Source organism: Anopheles coluzzii, chromosome 3 (assembly GCF_943734685.1).
Source record: "Anopheles coluzzii chromosome 3, AcolN3, whole genome shotgun sequence".
Taxonomy (NCBI): domain Eukaryota; kingdom Metazoa; phylum Arthropoda; class Insecta; order Diptera; family Culicidae; genus Anopheles; species Anopheles coluzzii.
Window position 1 is genome coordinate 55136972 of NC_064671.1, and position 16228 is coordinate 55153199.

Sequence of the window (16228 nt, forward strand, 5' to 3'; positions counted from 1 at the left end):
TTATCAAACATTGATACTATGATATGATTCAGTTGATGTTTTCTTACGCCGCCCAACAAGGTGGAGCTTCTTTACTTGATGTCTTCTTCATTTAAACTTCACGCGAACGCTGGAAGGTTCTTTAATGATAATTTTTAGCCATCATTGCCTTTCCTTAGAGCACCCCGTTATCGCGAGCGATGCATTGTATATAGAAATAATGACATCATGATGTTCAAATATTCAAATTGATCTACAATTGCACCTAGTGTCGAAGTATGGCCACGTGCAAGCGAGTGTAGAATATAAAATGTTACTTTATTATTTTAATGTTCAATATACAATTATACTAATCGAAGTACTGAGATGGAATATAAACAAATTAGTTACAGCAGTGAAACATTCGGCACGGTCATTGGCCACGTCTTGACCTCACTTCACAGCACGTCAAGCTCCGGCGGTAGTGGAATCTTTTTCGAAAGAGCAAACTTTCGCAACGCCTCGTATTTGTTACGGAGCGAATCGTTCTCTTCCTGCAATCGACCGGTTTCCTCGTGCATCAGCTCCATATCCCGCCATTCTTGTGATTTTTCCGTCTCCAGTTCATCCTTCTGCTCGATGCGCTTTATGCGGCAGCTGGCGGCATATCCTCGATTTTTCAGCGTACGACGCCGCTGCTTCATGCGCACAATTTCCTCGCGGGTTAGACCTCTCATTTTAAGCGTACGATTGAGATCGCGTACCGTAATCGACACCAGCTCATCGTCACTAATATCGGGGATGGGACAGGGGGATAGTGGTGCCTGCAAATCATAATTAAGCAAACGGATCGATCGGTTTTACTACGAATGGATGTTAAACATCGCGGTATGGATAATTACTTCATTCCAGTGAATAGATTTCGGGCGCATCATTGACTACAAATACAGAAAGGGGTACACATTTCGATGGATATGAGATTAATTCTAGCACACTATACGAAACGAGTGGTAGACATGTTGCACATACGCTGCTGCTGGCAACACACTCAGGGGTAATTGCTACCGATAGTTAAAATAGATGCTTCATTTGTGTATTGAATGTTACTTTACCTGAGCAGTTTTACGTTCCCGTTTAATTTCCTGCGGCATTTTACGTGGTTTGGATCTTGCACAGCACACACCTGCTCGGCACTTTCTAGAAGACGCACATCTATTCAGTTATCGATCGAATCGAACCGAATGTGTTCCTATGGGTAGAATGTTTTAGGTGACGCCATGCAATGAAAAAAGGGCACAAACCAGATAGTGCTGAGAAAAACCGAATAAAGCAAATTGCAAGTCATGTTCGGGTCATTATATGTGTACACTTACCCTGAGCCCTATAGAGCTGTACTGCAACCAGAACCAATGACGAACGCTTTCGTAGTCTCTCGACACTTTTGAGATTTGAAATATTATTATATACGATCTGCACCAACTATAAAGTTTAATTAAACTTTTGTAGAATGATGTTCAAAGTTATTATGAATTCTGCACGATTTTCCTTATTCCATTCTTTGAAATTCACCCGATCAAGGCTAGCTAATTGTTGTTCCACGACTTATTTGTAAGCAATAACCTTCATATTGCAGGTTGGGCCAAATCCATTGATCTGACATCAGGAACAGCATTAATGTTTGACATTTCAACGGTTATAGAACATTTTCAAACCATATGACGATTTCAGTAATTAATGGTTTTAGTTCTTTTTATTTACAAATTAATTTATTAATTAAATATTGTAACCAATTACCGTAGTTCAAATCTCGGATTTTTTTTAAACTAAACCAGATTTATTTTAATAACGGACGAGAACCAAAAGTCGTTACAGTGATGAGCCTTTGCCGCAAAAGTCGGAGCACGTCCGCAGAGTACGAGCAGCTCACGGCGCGCCATTTCCAAACGTCAATCGGTCTTGTTTACAGCTGAAATAAAGCGGCAATTTATATCAACGATGGATGCAACGAATTCAGTTTCGAAGGTTTGTTTTAAGCAGATTTAAAAATTAAACACTTTTCCACATCTCAATGCTCTTTAAATCTTTCAGGGGGTATTTGTGTTTAAAAATGGAGCAACGCGTGTCAAAGGACGTAAAAAGACCCAACGTTGTAACAGCCTCCTAGACACGAGCACAACAAAGCAGCATTGGTTTCGTATGTACAAAACGAACTGGGAACGTTTGCGACAAATGATACTGAAGATGCAAACAAGCAGCTATGGGAAAATTATCGATGACTTGTTGAAATTCATTGAAAGCTGCCAACAAACGGACACGTACGAGGGATTTCTTCCTACTGCGGCATTGCTTACTGGTATCAATCAAACCGACCATCTCTCCCAGTTCGAGAAGCTGGCCGAAGATATCCGCAACAACACACTCTCGATTGTTGTGCTGCTGCCGTCCCGTGATGGATCCAGTCTTAAGCAGGCCGTGGAAACGATTGTTGCTAAATGCATACACGGCCAACAAACAGATACTGCAGAGGAGAAGCCGCTTCGTAAAAATCAGCTCAATCTGGACGTACTGCATGCATGGTACACTGAAACGCATATAAACTGTCGCGTTAAGCCAAAACTCACCATTATTATCCCAGACTTTGAACTGTTCAATCCGCTGGTTCTGCAAGATCTGATACTTATACTGGAGTGAGTATTTTCTATCAGTCGTCAAGTTTGCCTTGTTTGTAAACCATTTTTCTCTAAATTTTTAGTTCTTACGCAACAACGCTGCCGTTCGTGCTTGTATTTGGTGTGGCAACTGCTATTTCGACTATTCACAATGTACTGCCATATCATGTCACTAGCAAAATCAAGCTATCCATTTTTCAATCGGAACCATCGGCGACCAATCTCAACAAAATCCTGGACGAAGTTCTGCTAACACCTTTCTGCCCTTTTCATCTGTCCGGGAAAGTGTTTAAACTGCTTTTGGACATTTTCCTGTTTTACGATTTTTCCGTCAACGGTTTTATTCAGGGGTTCAAGTTCGCCTTCCTGGATCACTACTTTCAACAACCAATTAATGCGCTCAGTGCCATCATCGACGACGCAGACGATTTACAAGCAATCATCAACGAACTGACATCGGCCGAGCTGGAACAGATACGGCAGCTACCCTCATTCCGTCCTTATGTGGAATCTCTTCAAAATCCCCAGGAAGTCATCGACATCCTTACGAACGATGACTACTTCAAGCGATCTCTCACGCCAATGATAATGAAGGTGCATAACTATTGGTTTACTTTTCACTGCGCACTGCAAATACTGCATACACTTGTATCCGACCTTCCCAAGGCACCGTTGGGACGGCAACTCCGTGAGCTCTATTGTCAGTGTGTGTCTTGCGACGTTACTGAACAGCCCGAGTTCAAGGAATGCATGCAATTGCTATCGTTCCTGTCGAAGGAAGAAATGTTGTTGAAGATTAAACAGGTGCTGGATGTGGTGTTACAGTGGGTTGATCGGAACGATCAATTGAACATTGAAGGTTGCTTGGTGTACGAAGTAGCACCGTTGGAGGCAATGGCAAACGGTTTGGCGATACTATCCGAGGAGCTAGCAGTTGCTAGTCACGAACAAATCGACGTAGATACACAGCAGGACAAACAAACTCTACTGTCTAGCCAAATGGGACGCCAAGAGCTGCGGGAAAAGCTGCTGACGGCGGCGAAACATGCTAAAAGTGAATCTGCTGCCACCCGAGCTGTAGGCAAGATAATGGATTATTTTCTAGGCAATATCTTCCAACGACACCTTCACCCACCGACAGGCAAAAAAGTGCCATTAATTGAACTGTTTCTGTACAATGACAGTTCGTTCATTCGTCGGCACATCATTGGTGCTCCTAGGGCCGCAGTTCACACTGCTCTCAACAATCCCCAATTTTACACGCAATGTGAATGCTGCACTCTCGATGAATCCTCCTGCATTATCCCATCCTTGCCAGATCTTTCAATCGCATACAAACTCCACTTGGAGTGTGGTCGGATGATAAATCTGTTCGATTGGCTGCAAGCATTCCGTACCGTAATCGATGATGTCAACAGTGACGGTGCAGAACAACAGATCGATCCAGTAATTCAGTAAGTATTTAGAAGTTTTCAACACCATTGATTTTTTATTGCAATTTTTAAAATTCTTTCCCTTTTTTGAACAGGGCTCGCTTCACTCGAGCAGTTGCGGAACTGCAGTTTCTAGGTTTTATAAAAACATCCAAAACCAAAACCGATCACGTCACAAGACTTACATGGTGAAAATGTAGCATTAGAATTACAGATAATAAGTATTGTTTTTAAATACCTGTCGGTGTGCCTAAGTTGGCTAAGAATCCACTATTTATGTTAGGCGTGTTCTCAAATTTATCTATAAATCTTAAAATATTGTATAAATCCTTTTCGAATACATAAAGTGCACCAAATCAAAATCCATTGGTCTGGGAAATTTTTATGGTAATGGTGATTAATTGATTCACAAAATAACCTTTCTACATGAAATGCTTTGTCTAAAAACTCCTGTAGCATAACAATGAATTCAATTATATACGTTTGAGTCCATTCAGCTTCAACTGTCCAAACAGTTTTTAATATATCATTATTCCGTTCCCATCGTTTATCAAGAAAAGTTTTATTTCCCTAAACTCCTTTACATTCAAAGTATGTTGCAATACAAAAAGTATTTAAATTCATGCTGAAAGTGAAATAATGATTTGTAGCATGGATCATCATCAATCGCACATAGGTTTTATTTTATTTTTTTACGTTAGCGTTCGCATAAACAGCGTTTCACTGTTCATCTACACAGTCTGTACCCGAGATATGCGATTTTCTAAGTTTGACAGTCAAATGGAAAACAAATTGATTTTTTTGCTAAAAAGTGCTTAAAAGCCAGAAATATCAAAATTATCGGTACAAGTTCTATTAAATCGCCGAAGCGTGGAGCGGCGTTTATACGGGTACCTTTTATTCGGCTATCCGCTTATTCGTGCTGTTCTGAAATGACAGTCTAGTACAAAGGGAACATTTCGTGCTGAGGAGGGTATTTGAAATAATGCTTACCAGAGCCCATTGTCATAACAAAAAACGCTATAATTCATGGCACATTTCAGATATTCTCATCAGAAAACCATAAAGACAATAAAAACTGGTTTTACCAAAATATAATATGAATGAAAAACAAATATCAGGAATTTGTGATAAAATATACAGACATCCCCCGAGTTACGACCCCCTCAAGTTACGACGATTTTGATTGTGACATTTAAAAGTTGTCATTGAGAAGAAATTGATGTATTTTTTGAATTTCTGTGCTGATAACCACACATTTCTACACACAGATTCCAGAACTACTCTATCTTGAATATCTATATCGGGTAAGGGCGGTGGCAACGCTTTTTGCATGTGATTTTATCGGACGGCCAGTCAAATTTTTTTATATGGGATTTGCAAGATAACGTCGGACGACGAAATCGCACGTCCGACGTTATCTGTCAAATCCCAAATAAATCTCGTCCGATAAAATCGCATCCGATCAGCGTTGCCACCGCCCTAAACGGCTTTTAGAGTAAAATTAATACATTATGGAAAATTAATTTAAATAAAATACACGATATCGTAGATTCCGACTTCGGTTATAAACTTTATATTTATATTCGATTATATTGTACAACTTTTTCGACTTACTAGCTTTGGGACATTTTTTCGGTCCCAAATACAGTCGTATCTCGGGGGACAACTGTATTCTTTGTAGTGGTGGAAGCTCGGAATCGGACCTACCCGATTCCGATTCCGTGTTCGGAATCAATCCCGGAGCCGATTCCGGAGCCGATTCCAGAGTTGACTCCGGAGCGAAATCAGTCGAGGAATCTCCATGAAAATGGATCTTTTACAAGTAAATTTTGATTTTTGCGGTTATCAATACGTAGTATGATTGGACCCAAACCCATATTTCTATGGCGATGCCGAAAATGACTCTGTTTGGAAGCCGATTCTAATTTAGGAGCCAATTCCGATTCGAGAGCCGATTTCGATTCCGGAACCGATTCCGGAGTCGATTCAGGAACCGATTCCGGGACCAATTCCGGAGTTGATTCCAATTCTGGAGCCGATTCCGGACCTACTATTCGGAATCGATACCAAAAAACTGCAGAGCTAGCTGGAATCGATTCCGAGAAAAACTTCAGTGTTCCCATCACTAATTCTTTGACTCATTATCCGTGTTTGCGAGTATCCGGGAGAGGTCGAGTCCCAATGAGCCCGGATGAACGGCGCTCTACTGTAAATGATTAAGTGTATGAAATTACTAACGTTTTACTAAATTAATGGCCATTTATCTCATTTATTTTAGTATATTTGTATATACAGGCGGTCCCCGAGATACACGGTTAATGGGGACCGAAAACGGCCGCAAAATACCGCGTATCTCGAATTTCCGCGTAAGTCGAATCTCGTGATTTCCAGCTAAAATATCACTAATTTTCGTGTAATTTTGCAAGTAAGGGGTGGTTTTAGTCACTTTATGAATTATTTGATATTATTCTGACTGAATATAACTGTTTTAAACCTTTTTAAATAGTTTTTAACATTCGATCAAAACGGAAATTATTTGGCAATTTGCAATTGATGTGTCAAATCAGTACAATTTGCTCAAAGAATTGTCAAATTTAGAAAACCGCGTATCTCCGAATCCGCGTATAAGAGGTACCGTGTATCTCGGGGACCGCCTGTACGTGATATTCGAGCGAATACCGTAACCGCATACCATTCATATAGCATTTTCATCGGGTACTGCCGATTCATGCTTCGGCGGGTACTTTTTCAGAAGTTTGACAACCCAGATGAGCGATGTGTCAACAATCCGGTATGCGGTTTGAGCATGTTTTGGTTTAGTTGCGTGAAATTACACCGGTGCTAGAAATTAATTAGAAAACGTTGGAAATGTCTGGATTTGTGAAACGTAAACGCGCTTTAAATATTAATGGAACACGGCTTTCAGTGCATACGGGACAGTCTATAATTTCTTTGGGAAACCCTTCATTAGATCATGTTTTCGGTGGCGGATTTCCCATTGGTTCCATCATTGGAATAGGCAAGTGAAACCGAGTTTTATAAAATCCTTTTCTTTCTCGTAATAAAACAAATAACATTTTTCTACTTTGACGGTCACCTATCCTTAGGTGAAGATAAGCATGGAAATTATGCTAGAGTGTTGTCTAAATATTTTCTCGCCGAAGGAATTGTAAACAAACACCCACTTGTGGTGGCCACTATGGATGAAGATGCTACCCAATTGGTAAATAAGCACAATTTCAATTACAAAACACGAAGCGCATTAAAGTACAAAACATATTTTTTAGATAAACAAATTACCAACACCGCTTGAGGAAAGCAAAACAGCTGATAACAACTCCACCATGCCAGAGCCGGAAACTATGCGGATTGCCTTTCGGTACAATCAGCTAACTCCTGTAGATTCCGAACAGAAACCTGCAACTTCGCTTGGACACTACTTCGACCTTACCAAAACGATGAGTCCTGATATGTTATTAGCCCACGATGTAACCTGCTGGAACGGAGGCGAACTAGAAACAAATGCGCCAGAATTTGGTTCGTTTAACAACCCACATTACGCTTCCCTTTTATCCTGCATCCGTAGTAAAGCCGGCGAACAACAGTTTAATGCTGCTTCGGACGAAAGCTCCAAAAACGTGCTACGAATTTGTTTAAATTCTATGGGCTCACCATTGTGGTATGGCAAGCAGTTCTCGGAAGATTTTCTGCGGTTCATGGTGTTGTTAAAAGCTATCGTGCGCAACACGCTTTCAGTTTGCCTTATTACCGTACCACTACACCTATTCAACCATCTCGATGATGTATACCTATCCAAAAAGGTGAGAAATATGTTCGATTTTTCGTTTGACTTGGAAGCATTTGCTGGTCAAATGGAAGAGCAGGCAAATCCCGCTTTCAAAGAGTACCATGGCTTGTTGAATATTACCAAAATTACACCGTTTAATAGTTTGGCATCGTATCACCCGAAGACGCGTGATTTAGCGTTTAAGCTGAAACGCAGCAAATTCGTTATCGAAAAGTTACATCTTCCACCGGACATAGCGGATGAGGACGGTGCAAGCAAAAGCCAAGTGCCTACAATGAGTTGTGCTAGCGTAGGAGGAAAAAGCAAGCTGGATTTTTAGCCGCACGTCATAAGCGATTGAGCAGAGCGACACCGTGCACAAATACAGTACACGTTTATCAACTGGGACAATAACACTCTTTTATTCGCGCTTATAATATACAATTTTAAAATTTTTACTGAAAAATAGCGTACCCTACACGAGGTAGCTTTTTGAGATCTGATAATAGTGAGAATTATTGTTAAAAGCCGCATCGGAACGTTGTTTGGCATATTCCTTTGGTTGTATGTACGTTTCCCGGATGGTTGGTACGGGAATGGGCGTAGGCAGCTCATGCTCGTAGATATTATCCCGGACCCGACGGTTTGCCGGCAATGCCGGTATTGGAATATGGGGCAACGGATTTGTTCGCAGCATTTGCGCCGCATGGTTCTTCCGGGGCAGCTTGGTACAGCTTAAAATAATGCTAAGCAAAACGCAAAACTCGACCACCGCTACAATTAGTCCAGCGCAAAGAAACAGAAAATACTGCTCTCGATACCACAGCTCAATTTTATGCAGGCAGCCCTAAGGGGTAAGACAAATGATAAAATTAGGGAAAGGATACAAATGTTACACGTAATCGTTTGATTCATTCATTACTTACATCCAAATGGCGACTTTTTTCATAATCTTGAGTTTGTAGCGCCTGGCAAAGAGTTGCATTGAGTGGAACCGGATCGAGGTACGCCGTAAATTCGAACCGATTCACCAGCTTGCAGCACGTTAACGGAACCGTTAGTTCCTTTTTACCCAAGCTTTGCAGCTTCCACAGTGATGTATCGTAGTTGATACTCGTGTTGATGGCACAGCATTCGAAAATGGTTTGCGCCAAGTCCATTGCTGCTGTAAATTGCTCATTACCGGGCACGCCATAGTTGGCTTGGAGTGCCTTAACCATTGCGGTTTCGTTGAGGTTTAATCCTAAGCACTGAGGCCACGCAGTGATCATGAGACATACGCCAAACTCAGCCACCAGTAAAGAGAGAATAATGAGAAAGTACTGAAAGAAGCGGGAGGTGGAGGGAAATTGTTGCATTCAAAAGATTTTTCTTTACAGCAGTTACGAATATTGCGCGTAATGTAATACTCACCATACTTAAAACACAATACGTGTTCATACATGTGGCCCAACAACCAATCAAGGAGGCAATAATGGCCACGAGACCTGCCGTGGTCAGTGCAAACGCCACATAGTGAAATAGCGGCTGCTCCAGTTCGGATAAGGGCGTCTTTTGCTGATCGGATGCTGATATTAGCAAGCGAGATAGCAGAATCCTCGGTGAATCGGTGAAAAGGTAAAACCCGGTGGAAAGCAGCGTGATGCCACATAACTGAAAGTTTAAAGAGGTAAAAAATGGGTAAGGTGTTGAGAATGATTGTATGCTTACATAAACTATAGATCATTCATCCAGTTTAGCCCAAAATGTTGATTCCTTTTTTTAATCATCCATCATTCAACACTTTTTGATTACGGATGATACTCAAATATTGTGCGATATGTATTTTTTTTAAATATTGTATAAACGATTCTACGATTAATTGTGCATTATTTGTCCCACCGACTGAGGAAATCGGTTGAAAATCACAAAGATCTGTGATTTGTTTTCGTGATCAAGTAGAATCATCGTTTTGTACGTGAAATGAAATGTTTCAATGCAATTCGTTTGGTATTTAAAAAAAAAACCTTATTCACGAAAGTCATTTTATATGAGAAAATAAAAAGCCACAGTATCAGCTTTTGTTTGCAATTGTAGAGCAGTTTTGAGCAGAATTAATTCCATCAGTTGCGTAAAGGGTCCCCATCCAGACTAGTCGGAGTTAACCAGCGTTAATTCCGATTTTAATTCAAAGTCGAATTAAGTTTTCCAAAACCGTAGTCGGAGCGGATCTACGAGGTATCACTAATATATGGGTTTACTGATCTATAGCAGAATTATTAGAATACCACACATAGGGTATCCGTTCCAATTCATTCTGAAGAGCAATGGCACAGATAAGATTCCGGCTGGCCATGTGCAATACACTGGAAAGGGCGCGTTTTCTCCCCCTCTACTCTACATAAGCAATGCATTTTGCTCAAACAATTACAAATATATAGAATGGGATTAGATGTAACATACATCGCCATATACAAAAGGAATTATTGGATGCATTTCGTGTTTCGTTCATCGCACTCTCACACGATCGATGTTCAATGCCAACAAAAGTGCGTTGACATTAACCCATACACCGCCATACAAAAAAAAAAGTCATCTAACGTTGTGTGTAATAGTAAAGCATAGAATAATGCTACTAAACAATTGTACGTTTCACCATTCAGTGGACAGCAGCGTCATGCTTTGCGTAAACATGTCAACAACGGCTGTGTAAAAAACGTGATCTAGCATGTGTAACGTTTGTCCTACATGCATATTTTAAGTTGATTTTTTTTATTATTTTTGACACCTCTTTATATGGTTTTAGGGATATGGAATAACACATGTCGTGGGAAATATTTTAAAACAAGCTAATTAGAGGAAACTGTTTGATGTTAAAGTTCAGTAAAATACTACAGAAGCCATTTCACGTAAGAAAAAAGGGTTAATTAGTGATGCATTATTCTAGTCAGATATACTGAAGATTTACTGAAATGTAAGTAAAGAGTTTTGAGCCCTTTTTTTAAAGCTTTACTCAATATTGTTCCAAAAAATCAAGTAAATTTTACACAATTAGCATGTCCAACATAGTTGTGTAGTCCAGCAAATAAAACGCAATAATATATTTAAAAACATTGATCATTTATCATAGATCAAAAGAGAAAAAGAAGTCTGGAAACGTGTTTGCACTGCTAATAGTAGTATTTAGATATATTATCACTTCTGTTTCTAAAGTGAGGTTCGTTTTTTTACAAAGAAGTACACTAAAACACACAGTTGATGTTTTCTCGATAAAAATTTCATGCATTATAAGCGCTAATGACTGCGTGAGTGAGTGAAAATCGCATAGCGAAAATTGTGAGCTAGAGATGAAAATACCCTCACGAACGATTACAGTTGAAGTGTTGCACGGAGGGAAAGGGTTTGCATCAGATACATGTTACATGTTCTGCAGTGGTTGATTTTCACCTCTAAACCAATGCGCAATGCATTTGCCCATTATAGCGCCACAAGTTTTGCAGGTACGTTAAATTTCAACCGTTCTTTACCCCTTTCAAACACTGGATCAGCAGCATATATTTTATAATTAATGCCCCCCTCATCCCCATCCTCTTTTTTTACGTTCGGCTTTTACACTCAGTTTTGTAATCTTCCGCTTTCGCGTTGCGTGTTGCGTCCCGCACTGCTTAATGCCAATGCCTGCCAATGCATTCAATTTTGGACACTCACTGTAGGGGGAAAAGGTAAGGCACCGCAGGACAAGTGCACAGACAGTTTGTGAATCCCATCTGAAAAATCACAACACAGACCCGCTTTAGAATCACTCAACCATACCCACGTGTGAGGTACCTTTCCCCGCCATTCGGTAGTTAACTTTATTTTACGTTGCGTTCAACTTTGTTCTGATTCGATGGGTGGTAAGTAAATTTTAATAGATGTTAGATATTTTTAAACATATTTAAACAACGGTTTGGTTGTATTCCTTAAAGCACTTTACAACAATAACGAAGCTATTTAGAATTACTCATATGCTCTTACTGTGACCGTTGTAATCATGTATTATTGAAATGTCGTTTTTTGGTTTTTTGATTTGTTTTCATCTGCATGTTCTATATGCCGTATCTTCAATCACTTGTCACTGGTGCGATGGAAACACGCGATCGTTTTGCACCATGTCGGAACAACACAATAGAACGCATTCATGCAGTGCCAGAAGGTAGCAAACGGAAGGGATGCATTACTACAATAATCTAGCACACGGGCAAAACCATCCATACAATCATTTACCATGAATATTAGGTTACAGCTTGCCAGCACAAACTTGTGATTAAACACTTTACTTAGTTTCATGATTTTTATTTTTTTGTTTTTTGCTATGTTATAAACACTTGTATTACTACTACACCGCTACATGCAGTAGCTGTCACTTGTGAGTACTGCAAACGGTAGGTAGCTACTTCTCACTTGGTGCGATCATTGCTTCACGAAAGCTGACAAAGAACTGCTGACATCGTAGTGGACGCTCACTGGACAAGCACATTGATCACCCGTTTGCGTTTGCGTCCGGTGAGTTGCGTGCGCATGAAGCGTTACATATTTGTGGCGCAGGCCGAAACGGCGGCAAGAACAACGCATAGCGGCGATTCGGACCAGCGCGTGAATGTTTTGGTCTGGCCGGCTAAATTTGCTTCGTATAGGGTAAAAGAGTGAACAGAAAAAAAAACTGGGTTTGATACCATCAACGTTTGCCTGCAGGAACGTGATTTACTTCTCAACCTGTACAACCATGCAACAGCACGTGCGGAGCCGTGGGTGAGGAGCTAATGCCAAACGTTGTATTAATGTACGCAAAAGTGAGGAGTTTTAGGACACTCCGACAGGAAGTTTGTACAATAAAGAAAAACTTAACATGGTATGGTCCTCACATCGTGGTATAAAATAAATAATAAATAATAAAAAGTGTGTTGAGTGCATGTGTTATTAAAAAAAAAGCGCAATGAAAGATTTGCTGAAAACATTGGAACATACTCTACTACATCTTCTGCTTCTATTTGGCATAAACGTCCCACGTGGACATGCCGGCCTATACAGGCTTTCGAGACTTAATTCATTACCACGCAGCCGGATAGTCAATTCTTGCTACGGGGGGACGGTCAAATTCTAGGCTTGAACCCATGACGAGCATGTTATTGAGTCGTACGATCTTTCGACTGTACCACGGGACTCTGCTTCATATCTGCTCTGATTCAAGCCTTGTTTTAATCTGTTCATTGGGGAATTCGATTATATCTTGGTATTGTTTTTAATAAAGAACTAATTGTTACATATTTACTAGTTTTCTATAGAAGGACTAAGGACTGGACCCTAACCATGACATCAAAACATTTTTTTGTGAACATCGAATGAAATAGGTGTCGACAGTAACGATACTACTACGATTTTTTATTCTATGTTTTTAAAGGTTTTGTGCTAACTTCAGAATTACCACCACCGTTTTAATCTATTGTAGGTGAACATTGCTCCAACCGGAGGGATGCTGGCGAACGCAGCTCCATCGGGGTTGACACATTTTGTGCAGACTCAACGTAACATGTGTTCTGTGATGTTTTGCTGCGCTAAACTATTCGATAAACTGCTATGGTATGCTTTATGGTATAAACTATCGCCGAATGAAGTTATGGTATAGTTAGCTTCCGTTAAATACGATCTTCATGCCATCCGATTAACGCAGTGATCGGCAAAATACGGCTCGCGATCCGCATGTGACTCTTTGCTGTCCAGTTGGCGAGTCTTTACCGTTGGCACATTTCGTAGAAATTTCAAACATTTTTACTCTTGGGTTATCTATTTGGCTCTTTAGGTAGAACACTACAAACATTTTTGTAAAATTTGGCTTGGTCGCAAAGTTTGACGTAACTATACTTGAAAAAAATATTCGTTGCAAACGACAATCGGTCGCTACTTTCTTTTGCTTGTCATATTCATCTGCTTTAATTCTTTTTACAGACATACATTACAGGGTTTCACAGTTTATCCCGAAAAGGATAATTGGGTGTTTCCAGTACACTGATATACACAAAGGATATAGGTGTAAACAATTTATCCGACCGCATGTCCTCGATGCGGAACAGTGTGTTCGAGAAATGTGCCGCAGATTCAGCATTGCATCCGATGAATTCAGGTATCATCAACGTTTTCAAGCATCATAGCGCAGTCTTAGCATTAGCTAAGACAAATTCGGGAAGGGGTCCCGCGGTCTTGAGATAAACTGTGAAACCCTGTAACTCGCGAGTTAAAGCCTAATATGGTCCTAGCCCAAATACGCAGGACTGTTTATCCTGTTTTGAGTGCAACTACCTATTTTTGTTAAGGACAGTGGCGGGTTTAATCTAGACCAGATGGCATTCCAATGGCAGTCCTTGTTAACTGTGGTGACATACTAGCAGAACCTCTGGCACGCATTTTTAAACTCTTGTTAAACCAATGCACTGTTCCCGAAGCTTGGAAATCTTCTGTGATGTTTCCTGTGTACAAAAAAGGTGATAAAAATTCTGCCATTAACTATCGCGGGATTACCATACTGTCCGCTGGTGCCAAAGTCTTTGAGATCATCGTGCAAAACTCGATTATAAACAGATGCCGTTCTCTTATCTCAACGCACCAACACGGTTTTATTCCTCGACGTAGTGTCTCAACTAATCTAGTTGAGTTCGTATCAAAGTGTCATGCGGCTTTTGCCTCGGGGAACTCAAATGGACGTTGTTTACACGGACCTGAAAGCTGCATTCGATCGTGTCACCCATCGCTTATTGCTAGCTAAACTAGAACGTCTTGGGTTCTCTGCTTCCATGGTGGAGTGGTTTAGATCCTACCTAACGGCTCGTAGCTACCGCCTACAAGTAGATAGCTTCTTTTCTACCGTGTTTGAGAGCTCTTCTGGCGTTCCACAGGGTAGCAACCTGGGACCACTACTCTTTTCACTTTTTTTCAATGACGTTACTTCGGCTGTTAGCGATTCTGAATGTTTATTGTACGTGGACGATCTTAATCTATTCCTTCCAATCCGTGAAGCATCCGATGTTATCTCCCTGCATATTGCAAATTGAATTTTCATCAGCACTACTCCGACATTTTAGACAAGGCCAACAAAATGGTAGGTTTCATTCGCAGATAATCGAGAGAATTTTCCGACCCACACTGCCTTTTAATGTCATACAAGTCTCTTGTTCGTCCACTGCTTGAGTCTAGTTCGGTAGTATGGTCTCGTTCATCCAGCTTATGGTCCAAACAAATGGAGTCAGTACAGAGAAAGTTTACACGTTTTGTCCTGCGTTTTACCCCGTGTCGCAATGTAGATGTCGCAATGTAGATGTCGCAATGTAGCTTGAAAAGAGACGAGATGTAGCTCAGCAGAAATTTATGTCTAAGCTAATTATAGGTGAGACTGGCGCACCCGAACTACTAACTAGAATTGACATAAATGTACCCTCTAGAACATTTCGTAACTATCGACTTCTTAAAATACAACTAGCTAGACGTGCTCATAGTGAATATGATCCCATAACTGCGATGGCTCTGACATGTAACGGTAATTACGATTGACTGGCATCACGCGACTAATTTTTAACCTAGCTGTATACTGTACTGTGCGTTATGTTATGTGTTTGTTCGGTTACTTATAAGCTATGTATTGTTAGACTTAAGTTAATGGGTAGTATTAAGTAATAAGGCCACCTCGCTCGGCCAATTACTTCCACAATAAACAATACAATACAAAAGCCGCGTAGTCAGTAGAGGTTTTGTATACTAGGGGTCAACAAATTCCGGTCCGCAGGCGAAATGCGGTCCGCAAGGTTGATGTATCCATTGATTTTTGGTTATTGTTTTGTCCAACAAGTGGCATTATTTTTTCATCTTGATTTGATTGTGTTCATATACAGTGGCAGCTACCTAAAGTCATATTTATATCTACCTAAAGTCTATCTATAAGTCATTGACACCTCATATTTTCACCTATTATCTGTCTTTGAAGCGCTTTGGACAGTTCCCGAGGCCAGTGCTCTCCAACCTCTTTAGGATCGCGAATCATTTGGCTTTGAAAATACATTTGCTGCGGCCCACATCCATAAACTTAGTTCAAAGTTTTTGATCACAAAAAATGTTTAAATCTTTTTCTAGACATGTCTGTTGAAAAATTAATCTTGATTGTTGGGGGAAAAATGCACGATATGTATAGTAATAAGGTTTTCTTTTTCAAAAATAAATCCTTTTCGCGGACCACGTATGCTACCGCCACGGACAACAGGTTGGAGATCACTGCCCTAGACCACTTATCGGAAGACACTTTTTTCACCCTTTGTTGAGGTTCACTCTTCAGCTATGTTAGAGCAAAAAATAAGACCGATATCTTTTAAAATCTC

General features: G+C 40.4%; 4 protein-coding genes across 6 annotated transcripts; 2 read left to right on the plus strand and 2 right to left on the minus strand.

Annotated features, from left to right (window-relative positions):
* Nucleotides 1-278: 278 nt before the first annotated feature.
* LOC120955407 (transcription factor MafK) lies at nucleotides 279-1588 on the minus strand. 3 transcript variants are annotated; one of them, XM_040376254.2, is made up of 4 exons: nucleotides 1332-1587; nucleotides 1071-1207; nucleotides 861-896; nucleotides 279-782 (listed from the first exon to the last, which is right to left on the minus strand). In XM_040376254.2, exons 2-4 carry the CDS (start codon nucleotides 1107-1109, stop codon nucleotides 417-419), a joined length of 441 nt encoding a protein of 146 aa, XP_040232188.2. In that variant the 5' UTR covers nucleotides 1110-1207; nucleotides 1332-1587; the 3' UTR covers nucleotides 279-416. The 3 variants fall into 3 exon arrangements, with proteins under 3 accessions (XP_040232188.2, XP_040232189.2, XP_040232190.2); XM_040376255.2 differs by having other exon boundaries at nucleotides 1071-1268; XM_040376256.2 differs by lacking the exon at nucleotides 861-896 and having other exon boundaries at nucleotides 1332-1588.
* A 252-nt stretch (nucleotides 1589-1840) lies between these two features.
* Nucleotides 1841-5419, plus strand: LOC120959051 (origin recognition complex subunit 3). The gene is made up of 4 exons (XM_040382194.2): nucleotides 1841-1980; nucleotides 2047-2645; nucleotides 2711-4081; nucleotides 4156-5419. Exons 1-4 carry the CDS (start codon nucleotides 1954-1956, stop codon nucleotides 4250-4252), a joined length of 2094 nt encoding a protein of 697 aa, XP_040238128.2. The 5' UTR covers nucleotides 1841-1953; the 3' UTR covers nucleotides 4253-5419.
* A 1401-nt stretch (nucleotides 5420-6820) lies between these two features.
* On the plus strand, nucleotides 6821-8383 carry LOC120958384 (elongator complex protein 4). Its single transcript, XM_040381141.2, has 3 exons — nucleotides 6821-7082; nucleotides 7171-7286; nucleotides 7351-8383. The coding sequence occupies exons 1-3, from the start codon at nucleotides 6932-6934 to the stop codon at nucleotides 8188-8190; spliced, it is 1107 nt and encodes a 368-aa protein (XP_040237075.2). The 5' UTR covers nucleotides 6821-6931; the 3' UTR covers nucleotides 8191-8383.
* LOC120958385 (CD151 antigen) lies at nucleotides 8245-13881 on the minus strand. The gene is made up of 4 exons (XM_040381142.2): nucleotides 12096-13881; nucleotides 9264-9503; nucleotides 8777-9172; nucleotides 8245-8697 (listed from the first exon to the last, which is right to left on the minus strand). The coding sequence occupies exons 1-4, from the start codon at nucleotides 12156-12158 to the stop codon at nucleotides 8326-8328; spliced, it is 1071 nt and encodes a 356-aa protein (XP_040237076.1). The 5' UTR covers nucleotides 12159-13881; the 3' UTR covers nucleotides 8245-8325.
* Between the last annotated feature and the right edge of the window lie 2347 nt (nucleotides 13882-16228).